The sequence below is a fragment of the Aplosporella prunicola genome, assembly GCF_010093885.1.
Source record: "Aplosporella prunicola CBS 121167 unplaced genomic scaffold K452scaffold_9, whole genome shotgun sequence".
NCBI classification, from domain to species: Eukaryota; Fungi; Ascomycota; class Dothideomycetes; order Botryosphaeriales; family Aplosporellaceae; genus Aplosporella; species Aplosporella prunicola.
Genome location: NW_022983537.1, coordinates 333,604 through 344,780, shown reverse-complemented (window position 1 = coordinate 344,780; position 11,177 = coordinate 333,604). Strand labels below are relative to the sequence as shown.

Sequence of the window (11,177 nt, the reverse complement as noted above, 5' to 3'; positions counted from 1 at the left end):
ATAAACCCCCACCCCTGACAAGGATGTGAAGTGAATGATATGTCGGAAACAACGCAGTTCTCGTTTGTGGAGAAGTAACTACTTCACAGCCGACTATTTAAGCAGTGAATTTACCTCATCAGAACCGGTCTCGTTCACACCCAGCATCTTCCCTAAACTGCCAAGCACGCCGTACAAACAGTAATTGAAGTGAATGAATGAACAAAAGACACAGAGATGGTCCCGAAGTAGTTCGCAAAAAGCAAGCCCTCGCTGTGTGGCGAGGGGGTATCAATTCGATAAAAGTAAATACACCGTCCATCCTCCAACACACTCTCTCCAGCCAAGTCCATCAGCGCACTGACGCGATTCCAGACGTATATTAAAAGAAACGAAGAATTAGAGGCGCGAGTCCCCCCTTTTACTCTCGCTTTACCACTGCACATAAGCACAACCCCCACGCGCGCGCTCTAACCCTCCACTCCATCTACGTCAAGTCACGCCTCTGCGGCGAGACCTCCTTGCCCGGGACCTCAAAGCCGGCTGCGTCATCAGAGCCAAAGTCCTCCGCGCGCGCGCCATCCTGCGGCATATCCTCCATCTGGTAGAGGATCTCAGGCTGGACTTTCTGGAACAAGATGTAGCGGCGGAAGAAATAGCCGACCTGGCGCAGGCCATATGCAGCATGATGCCGCGTCGGCACGCTGAAGACCTGGTCCAGCTCTTCGAGCGTCTTGCCCTTGGTCTCGGGCAGGAAGAACAGCACCAGGAAGAAGCCGACCACGTTCCAGGCTGCGTACCACCCGAATGCACCCTGTGGTCGGAAGGCGTCCTGCAGTGAAGGCCATGTTACTGATAGCACGAAGTTGAAGAACCATGTTGTTGCTGTCGCGAGGGACATGCCGTACGCGCGCACGTACAGCGGGTATGCTTCCGCGGAGTAGGTGAATGGCACGGGGCCTTCGCCGGGAGAATACACCATTCCGAAGATGTAGATGCCCAGTGCAATCAGTCCGACACGCACTCTCAGCGCTGAGCTGCCAGGCGTGTTGTCGATGAAGAAGCACATGCCTGTAAACAGCAGAGAGGCGGCCATAAGCGGGAAGGTAGAGAGCAGGAGGTTGCGTCGTCCGAACGTATCGATGGTGTAGACGGCGGGAATGGCGAAGAGGAAGTTGATGACACCGAAGCCAAGGGAGGCGGCCAGGGCAGACTTTGCGCTGAAGCCGCTGTCTTGGAAGATCGAGGACGAATAATACGCAATGACATTTACACCACAGAACTATTTAGCTCGTTAGCTGCTGTGTCTTCAAAACAGGAGAGGAGTTTCGCCGCACCTGCTGCATGAACATGACAATCTCCGAGGCAATCATCGCCCTGCGGTTGCGAGGAACAACAAAGAGCTCCTTAATCTTGCTCTGTCCAATTTTCATGCCCTCTTCGGCTTTGAGCAGCTCGGCCATGTAGAACAGGTCTCGTGCAGCCTGGATCTTGTTGAAACGTAGGCGGCACATGGCGTGGTAAGCAGAGGCGTGACGGCCCTTGCTAAGATACCAACGGGGCGACTCAGGGCACATGAAAACGAAGCAGCAAACGACGACGGCCGGTAGCATTGCGGAGCCCATCATCAGACGCCAGTTGAGTCCAGTGACATTTGAAGTATCGGGAACACCGTACAGCGCGAGGTCAGCAACGTAGCCGAGCATGATACCGAAAGCGGTCCACTGCTTCATGTCAGTACTGATTTGGTATATACGCTCTAAGGATTCAACTGACCATCTGCCATTGCATGACTAAGGCACCACGAATTGCCGGTGGTGTGCATTCGGCAGCATAGATGGGTACGGTTGCAGATTTGGGGCCGATACCAAAGCCCAGAGCGAAGCGAGCAACGAACATGTGCCACCAAGTGTTGACGAAACCTTGCCAGAAGCAAGCGATAGCCGAAAACAGACACGTGATGAATATGGTGCCACGGCGCCCGAACCAGTGGTTGTAGGGTACGGTCAACCAGCATCCAATGAAAGCACAGCAGAGGTAAGGCGACGAGTTGACAAGACCGGTGAGCCAAGTAGAGCGAGAATCGCCATTGTCGATGCCAAACTGTGGGGTGTAAAAGAGCTGGGCTCCGTTTACGACCGTTTCATCTACAAGACATTTAGCTTATGTTGACCGAAAAGCCTGAACCGGGGAGACGTACCCATGCCCTGCACTGCTGCACAAGTGGAGCAAAGTATAATCACCACGTATAAAAGCTTTGGCTGCGACCACTTTGAAGTGAACTCTTTTTGTAGAGTGCTGGTTTCCTCTGCGGAGAGGGTGTTGGTTCCTAGCTTGTCGAAATGTAGCGGGTCTTGTGCAAGCACTGCGCCAATTTGGAATGCGCGTATATCCTCAGGCTCAGCGAGAGCATGTTCTAACGCATACTCTCGACCCATTTTCTCCAGGCGTGCACGGCTGTAGCCCGCCAAAGGATTTGCGAGCTTTGCGTTGGCATTTCGCCGTGCGCGGTCGGCCGCTGTCACGCTCGACACTACGGATTGGTTCCGGGCAGTTTCACTGTAGCGTCTGTTGGCGTCCTCCGTATGGGCAACCTCGCCATTGGTGGTGCCCTTTTCCGGGGAGGCCATCTTTTCCCGAAGCGCAGATGTGTTTCGGAGTAAAGACTTGAAAGAAGTTAGCCCGTAAATCGGTGAAATTAAAATTAGCAGATTGTACAAACTGCAGCACAGGGGGTTTATTTACTGCCAACGGCTAAGCGACTGGGTGAGTAATGGCTTCGCTCAGAGGAGGTTGGAGATAGGGTATGTTGCTCCGGCAGAGCGCGTCGTCCAGCAAATTTGTCCGTAAGGTGAATCATATACAGTAAAATGCAGCGCGCAGAGCCGACAGTAAGAGCGGACGGGAAAAGAAAGCGGACGGGGAGCGGGAAGATGAGCATTATGAATTACGGCTGATGCTCGACCCCGGACAGCCAAGCCCCAGAAACATCAGGGTTCAACGGGGTTTCCGTGACAAGGCTAGCGCCACTTCTCCGCGTTACATTTCCCCATGGCACTTAACTACCGAGCGAGTCGTGACAGCCGCGACTCCCTCTCACAAATGTTGGGCTCGATCAATAATGGGCCATACAGATCTCTCTGCTCTCGGCCCATGACGCAAGCCAGGGCAGGCCGAGCCCGCCTCTTGTCGTCTGCTGACTCTTGTCATGGCAGCCTCGAATCCTTTCGGTGCAGACATGTCGGGGTTTGCCTGTGCAGCGGGGCAGAGTACGACGCAGTCTAGTTGATTGGGTTCTTGAGCTTACTCGGACGAGACCGGGGGTTGTCGCATCGAGTCACCGGAGGCGTGGTTAGGCTGCTCGAGGCTCAAGTCATTTCCTCAGCTCCTTCCGGCTTTGACATTGTTACTCGAGCACCGCTGCCCGCGCTTTGCCAGCTGTCGGAATCCGCCTTGCGGACAGTCACATCCAGCACACACGAGGCATCGAGCGCTGTGGTTGTACTCGATCGGCAACGGTTGCGGCGTGGCTTGCCATGGCGGTCAGCGAGAGCGCCATCGACGTCAGCGGATAATCCCGTGTATTGTTGCGTGCATGGGGGGTGAGGAGATCTCTCGCTCGTTGCCTGAGAGCCAGAAAACCAAGAAGTGGCACAGTGCCCAAGATCCAAATTCGGTCGTCGAGGCCGTTCCACTTTACAAAGTGTTTGCGGGGAGCGGAGAAGAAGTGGGGCGTTGGGGGCGGAGCTGGAGAAACGTACGCTGTGCAACAACCCAGCTGGACGCCCGAAAATTATCCTGGTCTTCACGCTGCGCCGCCTGTGCCGACTTCCCGCCCTGCCACGCCTCCCCATTTGCTGGATGCCGTCGCAGGGTTGTTGAAAATGCAATCGCAACACGCGGTCTAGAGTATCGGCCTGGCCCGGCCAGAGTCTGCTTGCAGAGAGACCTGTTGCGACTTGCGTGCACCCACCTTCGACGTAATAATAGTTAGGCATCCAGCGACCAAAGACATGTGCAGTAACCTGGGATGCCGTTCATCGGAGTCCCTAGAGCTGCATTGCCCGGAAAAAAACTACTATGCTTGGTTATGTGTTTCGCGCCGAGCATGCACGAAGCTTGGCTGCTGCCTCGGCAGCTATTGTACGCGTCCGAGACCACTGACAACTATGCCTGCTTATCGGATGCTCGATGGCCCGGTCAGCCCATAATCTTTGGGCAAGTCTCGTAGAACTCACTCAAAACACCCAGGTTTGCGAACTCGAGGGGCGATTGTACTTAGGAATGAGAACATGGTTGTATTTTCAGCGACTAGGCAGATTGTAATGCGAAGATACTAGTGCCTCAATACTTGTCCATTGTTATCAAGCCAGTTCAAGAGTCGACATAGGTATCAGGTTCATCCCCATGTCTGGATCATCCCCTGGATATTGTGAAGAGCGTCGTCGATCATGTATGATTTACATATTCAGGATTACCCAAAGAGAAGATCGTCACCCGCGACCATGGGACTGGTACGACAGTAGCCGTGGGTGGGAACGTGTCAGTGTAGATGGTGCACCCGCTTGAACCCGTTTGCCTGTACAACTCCAGAGCAAGCACCGGCAACCCCATCAAAAAACTTAACCGGAAGAGGAAAGCGCTCCCAGTGACAGAATTTGGCGAATAAGATAGTCGACTGAGCCAGCAAGTTGGCTTACGACTGCGGATCGATGATGCTCATCGCTCGGGGGAGTGGCATGTGGACGCCATGAGGTGAAGATAAGCTCGACGGCTCAAAGTTTAAAAATTTACACAGACCTAGCAAGGAGGCTCGAGCTACGTGGACCGTACTCGAGTATTCTTTGTAGTAGCCCCAAAAGTTAAGAACTTCGATATGATGGGGTCGCGCAGTCAAACCTTCGTTGAGAATCTCAGCACATGGCTTCAACGAGCTTTGGTAGAGGAACAAGGAAATTAGCCTGTTCATATCGAAGATCTATTTCGAACAGAGTACATGCCTAAGTTAGAAGAGATGTTTTTGTCGAGAACTCCCAAGCTCCCTATCCAGCCTTATCCGTACTTCCGAAATTCCTTTGATTTTCATTGGATGATATCAACTTGCACGTGATCAAAGTTGCTGAGAAATCAAGACCCTTGCAAGCTCTGACGCCATTCTGGACAATTTACTGCCGGCTATCTCAGGACTCTCTAAGTACAACACCACTCCTTCCAATTCACAATCGCACTCGCACGCAGCTAGTCTACACCTCGTCCAACGCAGCTCCCGCCATGTCCTCAGCCTCAGTCCCTAGATCCGCCATCCGCGCATTGTCGCGAGCCAGACCCTCCGTGCGCCCCCGCACCGCGCAACGGCTCGCCACATCCCAACCTGCGCCGCGCTGCCTCTCTCAGGTTGCCAGTCCTATCACCTCCGTACGCCACAGGCCGAGCCCTGTATCTCCTCGTAATGCGTTCCGCATTGGAGTCAGCGAGAGCCGCCGGACAATGTTCATCCAAACCGAGAACACTCCCAACCCCGACGCCCTCAAATTCAACCCTAACACACGCGTTCTTCCTGAGGGCTTCCCCTCTACTTTCCTCGAGTACATGTCGCCTCGCTCCACTCTTCAGCCGCCGCACCCCTCGCCGCTTGCCGCTAAGCTACTCAACGTCGACGGCATCACATCCGTTTTCTTCGGTGCCGATTATATCACTGTTACCAAGGACAGCTCTGTCCCCTGGGCGCATTTAAAGCCTGAGGTGTTCAGCCTGATCAGCGAGTTTGTGGCATCGGGACAGGCCATGGTGAACATCACGCAAGGCAATGCAGGTGAAGGGCAGGAAACGGAGCAGGATAGCTTGGCTTTCGATGAGAATGATGATGAGGTCGTTGGAATGATCAAGGAACTGCTGGAGACACGCATTCGCCCAGCGATCCAAGAAGATGGTGGCGATATCGAGTTCCGGGGCTTCCATGATGGCCAGGTTCTGCTCAAGCTGAGGGGTGCATGCCGGACGTGCGACTCCTCTACTGTCACCCTAAAGAACGGCATTGAAAGCATGCTGATGCATTACATTGTAAGAGCACCTTATTTCTGGTTTTGATGATATGGATGCTAACTCAATAACAGGAGGAGGTCCAGGGTGTGCAGCAGGTTATGGATGAGGAGGAAGAGGTCGCCATGAAGGAGTTTGCTAAATTTGAGGAGAAGCTCCGCCAACAGAAGGGTCCCGATGCGGCACCGACGACGGTCGGTAAGGGCAGCCTGGACTTCGTCGAATAAAACACACAATGGTAGTTGGGCCGTTTGAGAATTAAAGGTGGTCGCGTCCGGATTGAAGTTTACTACGTAGAGCACCAACACACAGTCTAAGATACCAACGCTAAAAGCGTAATGGAGATAATGCCAAACATTCATTTGTCATAGTTGTGTTGTTATTATACACGGAGTATGATAAAATGTATGTTCGTCTAAGAGTCAAATGCAAACATTCACCTCCCTGCCGATTCGATGAATTTGCATGCACTCTGTCCATTGCTTGCTTGGGATTGAACGTATCAAAAGGAATAGTGGCACCAACTTGCAGATTCAACAGCACCAATTGGATGCAGGCAGACCGTGGAGCCCCTCCACGAGGCATCCCAGGACCCTGTCAACTGTCGTCAGACTCCAGGACCCCATGCTCGTCTTATCGGGTCTGGGCCGGACGTTGAGAAAGGCTTAATCCGGGGAACACAGTCGAAACCAATACAAACACTTGCTCTCAAGACAGCAATGGTTTTGCGAATGGTGCTTGCTGGCCTGCACAGCCAGATGGAGGCCTCTCACCCTATCCTTGGACTCGTGCAGCAGTCGACGTGCCCCCCTCTTGCTGAACTGTCAACGGACAGGGTGTTCTGGAGCGCTCGGTCGGCAGTAATTCCTTGCTCGAGTCCCGCAAAAGCGAGGGGTGTTGGCGGAGTTTGGCCGTATTTGGCCGCGAGGCCGTGGGGTCTCCTCGTGCAACGTGCAGCAGTTGGTTCCTGCGGCTGGAGATGTGGGCCCATGACGGAGTGGCAGGTGCTGCGACGATCGCCGTTACTTTGGAGAGCCGCGCGTGGAGGCTCGAGATTCGTGTAGCACGGTGGCGGCAAGGTGAAAAAGCTGCAGCTGCCCACGGTCGCGACGGCGACGAGACGCTCGAATTGCTGGCGTCGACTTCCCTTGTGCGCGAATTGCTACCGCCTGGATTGGGTGTTGAGGCTGTCTGTCAAGTGAATTGGGTGAATTGGCGCCGCGATAAGCCTGGACGAAGCTTCCCTCAGCTAGACTGGATTGCGCCTACCGCACCTGCATGCGACGGACTCGACGACACAAAAACCTCTCGCGCCATCTTTCTTCCCCCTTCACAGCTCCCTCACCACTCCTCAAGAGAAACCTCACACCCTCTATCCGAGCATTGTTTGCTCCGGCGGCATTGATTTGTCCCTCATTGGCTTTACCTGCACTGAGCTCGCTTTGCACTATTGCATCACAGCGCCCTCATTCTGCCCCTCAGCGTTTGACTTTCAATCGCGCCATCTTACCTAGCCAACACTCCCTTTGCACAAACAACTTTGGCCTGTCACCCGCCTGATCTCCCACCATGGTCCTCGTCGACAACCAGGAATACCTCTGCGAAGAGGAGAAGAGATTGAGGGAAGATACCAAACGTGAGCGGTACTGGAAGAAGTGGGGCCCTTACGTTGCAGAGAGGCAATGGGCTACAGGCAAGCGCACAATCCCTCGGCGACCCATTGAGCTTTGCTAACAGTCTTGCAGTTAGAGAAGATTACTCGTGAGTTGCCTTTCGAGGAATTCATTGTTCTGCAGCTAACGAATAGCCCTGTAGCCACGATGGAGATGCCTGGAGCCGTAAGTGCTGTCTGTTTGTATGAAGCTCAAGGCGTCTGCTGACCTCAATCTAGACTTCTCCCACGACATGGCTCGCTCGAGGGCTTACCGTTGGGGTGAAGACGGAATTGCTGGTGTTTCCGACACCCATAGCTTGCAGAACGTCGCATTTGCCTTCTGGAACGAGAAAGAGTAAGTTGAGCCTTTGTGTGGTTATATCTCATTTCTGACAACATTCTAGTGACTTCCTGAAGGAGAGACTTTTCGGTTTGTCGAATCCTCAAGGAAACCACGGCGAGTCGATCAAGGAGGCACATTTCCACCTGGACAATGTTCCCACTGTAAGCGCCCAAATCCCATCTTTCCATTCATCCGATCATATCTGACACTAGCATAGCACTCGTACATGAAATTCCTCTACAAATACCCTCAGCGTCGATTCCCGTACGACGACCTCATCAAGGAGAACGCCCGCCGCGGTAAGCTCGATAGGGAATACAACATTGTCGACACGGGCTGCTTCGACGACGACAGATACTGGGACATTTTCATTGAGACGGCGAAGGAGGCAGATGATGAAGAGGAGCTTTTGTTCCGGGTTACTGCCTACAATCGCGGTCCTGAGGCGGCACCGCTGCACGTTGTCCCTCACGTCTTTTTCAGGAACACCTGGGCGTGGGGACGTGAATCCCTGGACAAGAAGCCATCCATTCGCAAGATTGGAGATACCACCGCCGAGTCAAAACACTACAAGCTTGGCGACAGGTACTTTCAGCTATCGCCCTCTCCAGGAATCGGTGAAGGCAGCGATGACATTCAACCCCAGCTTCTCTTCACCGACAACGACACCAACATGCAAAAGCTTTGGGGAGTAGAGAACAAGGCAAAGTATGTGAAGGACGCTTTCCACCGTTACATTTGTGACGACGAAAAGACTGCCGTCAACCCAGAAAACACCGGAACCAAGGCAGCAGCTTGGTTCGCATTCGACGAAGGCGACGGAGTCCCTCCTGGAGAATGTGCCGTTGTCCGATTCAGGCTCTCACGCAGGAACGACGGCTACCTTGACGAAGAACTCTTTGATGACATTATCGAACAGAGGAGGATTGAGGCTGATGAATTCTACTACCGCATCAATCCTGTTCCGATGTCTGAGGATCTTCGCAACATCCAGCGACAGGCCTTTTCCGGAATGTTGTGGTGCAAGCAGTTCTACCACTTCATTTGGGAAGAATGGGCGAACGGCGACCCGGACATGCCACCACCTCCTCCCGGAAGGAAGAACATTCGCAACCAACATTGGAAGCACATGTACCTTGACGATATCCTGTCGTTACCTGACTCTTGGGAATATCCTTTCTTTGCCGCGTGGGATAGTGCCTTCCACTGCATTCCGCTGGCGATGATCGATCCCGACTTTGCAAAGAAGCAACTTGATCTGTTCACTCGCGAATGGTACATGCATCCCAATGGCCAGCTTCCTGCCTATGAATGGAATTTTGGCGACGTCAACCCTCCTGTTCATGCATGGGCAACCTTCAGAACATTCAAAATCGAGCGCAAGATGTATGGTCGCGAAGACTTGGATTTCCTGGAGCGGGTTTTCCAAAAGTTGCTCCTTAACTTCACCTGGTGGGTAAACAGGAAGGACTTCGAAGGCAAGAACGTTTTCGAAGGTGGGTTCTTGGGTCTGGACAACATTGGCCTCTTCAACCGCTCCGATCCTTTGCCGACTGGTGGTGTCCTTGAACAAGCCGACAGCACTGGCTGGATGGGATTCTACTGTCTCTGCATGCTTAACATCGCCCTGGAGCTGGCAAAGCATCGCCGGATCTATGAAGACATTGCTTCAAAATTCTTTGAACACTTCATACTCATCAGCGATGCCATGCAATATCGCTCCGGTGGCGAGGAAAAGTCCTTGTGGAACGACGACGATGGCTTCTACTACGATGCCATCTCTTGGGGCGGTCCTTGGAGCCAGCAGATGCCTGTCCGCTCTCTTGTTGGTCTCATCCCACTTTACGCAACTTTGACTCTTGAGCCAGAGGTCATCGATAAGTTCCCCTCTTTCAAGAAGAGAGTAAACTGGTTCATCGAGAACCGCCCTGAGATGGCGGATCGCAACCTCGCCAGTATGTCCCGGCGCGGCAAGGGCAACAGGATTCTGCTGTCCTTGGTCAGTGAGGATCGCTTGAAGAAGATCCTGCACAGGATGCTTGACGAAGATGAGTTCTTCGCTGACCACGGCATCCGCTCTTTGTCGAGATACCATAAGGACCACCCTTATTCCATGGATGTCAATGGCCAACGCTTCCAGGTTAGCTATGTTCCAGGTGATTCTGACAGTGGTCTGTTTGGAGGCAACAGCAACTGGCGTGGTCCTATCTGGATCGCCGTCAACTTCTTACTTGTTGAGTCCCTTCTCCGGTTCTACATGTTCTATGGAAACACCCTCAAGGTCGAGTGCCCTACTGGCTCGGGCGACGAGATGCACCTGGGTCACGTCGCAGAAGAGGTTCAACATCGCCTGCAGCACCTGTTCGCGCGTGGAGACGACGGCCGCCGTGCTATCAACGCAGGCAACGAAATGCTCGACTTCGATCCGAACTGGAAGGATTACATGTGGTTCCATGAGTTCTTCGATGGAGACACTGGTAGAGGCCTCGGCGCAAGCCATCAGTGTGGTTGGACCGGTCTGATTGCTAAGATGATCACCGACACTGGGTAAGTTTATGATCCTTGAAGGTTACATCGATGATTGCTAATTGCCACTTTAGTATTCGCTGCCGCCTGCCTCAAACTCCTCGTACTCCGTCCACTGCTGCGGCCCACTACTTTGACGACATCTTTATGAAGTACAAGCCTTCCAAGCCTGCATTCCGCCGCTCCTCAACCAGCCGTTCGATTGGCGTGCGCAGTGATTGGGGGGATAATGAAGGTGCTGAACATGCCGTCGAGGATGAGGACCCCGAGAAGCCCACCAGACCGTTCAAGCGGGTCAACTCAGTGGGTTACTTTGACGAAGAAGCGCTCGCGAAGAAGAAGCAGATCGACGAGCACGTTGCGCATTACGTCTCGGATCAGCTATCGCGCATGATGAGCAACGACTCTGCTGGCGAAGGTGTGCAAGACGAGCTCGAGGCTCAGCTGGACGGTGCGTGATCAGTCATACCAAGAGGGTACAGACAGGCGGCAACATGTCATTTTGCGTACAGCGGTTAATGGATGTTCGAAGACGGGGGTTCTGGCGACAGAGGCGCTGCGTTGTTTTTGCTGGACGGGCTCGAATTACCTAAAACCTAAGTTAGACGCTACTCAAATTCCTTTTTGCGTGTCACT

The 11,177-nt window shown here is 53.4% G+C and overlaps 4 protein-coding genes across 4 annotated transcripts; 2 read left to right on the top strand and 2 right to left on the bottom strand.

Moving 5' to 3' along the window:
• Nucleotides 1-230: 230 nt before the first annotated feature.
• K452DRAFT_247645 (uncharacterized protein) lies at nt 231-3,050 on the bottom strand. The gene is made up of 5 exons (XM_033538068.1): nt 2,725-3,050; nt 2,180-2,645; nt 1,756-2,126; nt 1,317-1,703; nt 231-1,261 (listed from the first exon to the last, which is right to left on the bottom strand). Exons 2-5 carry the CDS (start codon nt 2,607-2,609, stop codon nt 467-469), a joined length of 1,983 nt encoding a protein of 660 aa, XP_033398960.1. The 5' UTR covers nt 2,610-2,645; nt 2,725-3,050; the 3' UTR covers nt 231-466.
• Nucleotides 3,051-3,305: 255 nt separating this feature from the next.
• Nucleotides 3,306-4,049, bottom strand: K452DRAFT_168017 (uncharacterized protein). The gene has a single exon (XM_033535756.1). It carries the CDS (start codon nt 3,975-3,977, stop codon nt 3,348-3,350), a length of 630 nt encoding a protein of 209 aa, XP_033398959.1. The 5' UTR covers nt 3,978-4,049; the 3' UTR covers nt 3,306-3,347.
• Nucleotides 4,050-5,250: 1,201 nt separating this feature from the next.
• K452DRAFT_268612 (uncharacterized protein) lies at nt 5,251-6,438 on the top strand (the record flags this gene model as incomplete). Its single annotated transcript, XM_033538898.1, has 2 exons — nt 5,251-6,039; nt 6,093-6,438. 2 exons carry the CDS (start codon nt 5,251-5,253, stop codon nt 6,243-6,245), a joined length of 942 nt encoding a protein of 313 aa, XP_033398958.1. The 3' UTR covers nt 6,246-6,438.
• Nucleotides 6,439-7,245: 807 nt separating this feature from the next.
• On the top strand, nt 7,246-11,176 carry K452DRAFT_350339 (uncharacterized protein). The gene is made up of 7 exons (XM_033545652.1): nt 7,246-7,711; nt 7,764-7,779; nt 7,834-7,856; nt 7,910-8,027; nt 8,077-8,176; nt 8,233-10,562; nt 10,616-11,176. The coding sequence occupies exons 1-7, from the start codon at nt 7,588-7,590 to the stop codon at nt 10,998-11,000; spliced, it is 3,096 nt and encodes a 1,031-aa protein (XP_033398957.1). The 5' UTR covers nt 7,246-7,587; the 3' UTR covers nt 11,001-11,176.
• Nucleotide 11,177: the final 1 nt, after the last annotated feature.

Coding starts and splice junctions, on each gene's coding strand:
- K452DRAFT_247645 (XM_033538068.1), bottom strand. CDS start 2,609: ATGGCCTCCCCGGAAAAGGGCACCACCAATGGCGAGGTTGCCCATACG. Junction 2,127..2,179: donor TGCAGCAGTGCAGGGCATGG/GTACGTCTCCCC, acceptor AATGTCTTGTAG/ATGAAACGGTCGTAAACGGA. Junction 1,704..1,755: donor TAGTCATGCAATGGCAGATG/GTCAGTTGAATC, acceptor GACATGAAGCAG/TGGACCGCTTTCGGTATCAT.
- K452DRAFT_350339 (XM_033545652.1), top strand. CDS start 7,588: ATGGTCCTCGTCGACAACCAGGAATACCTCTGCGAAGAGGAGAAGAGA. Junction 7,857..7,909: donor CGATGGAGATGCCTGGAGCC/GTAAGTGCTGTC, acceptor ACCTCAATCTAG/ACTTCTCCCACGACATGGCT. Junction 8,028..8,076: donor GCCTTCTGGAACGAGAAAGA/GTAAGTTGAGCC, acceptor ACAACATTCTAG/TGACTTCCTGAAGGAGAGAC.
- K452DRAFT_168017 (XM_033535756.1), bottom strand. CDS start 3,977: ATGCCTAACTATTATTACGTCGAAGGTGGGTGCACGCAAGTCGCAACA.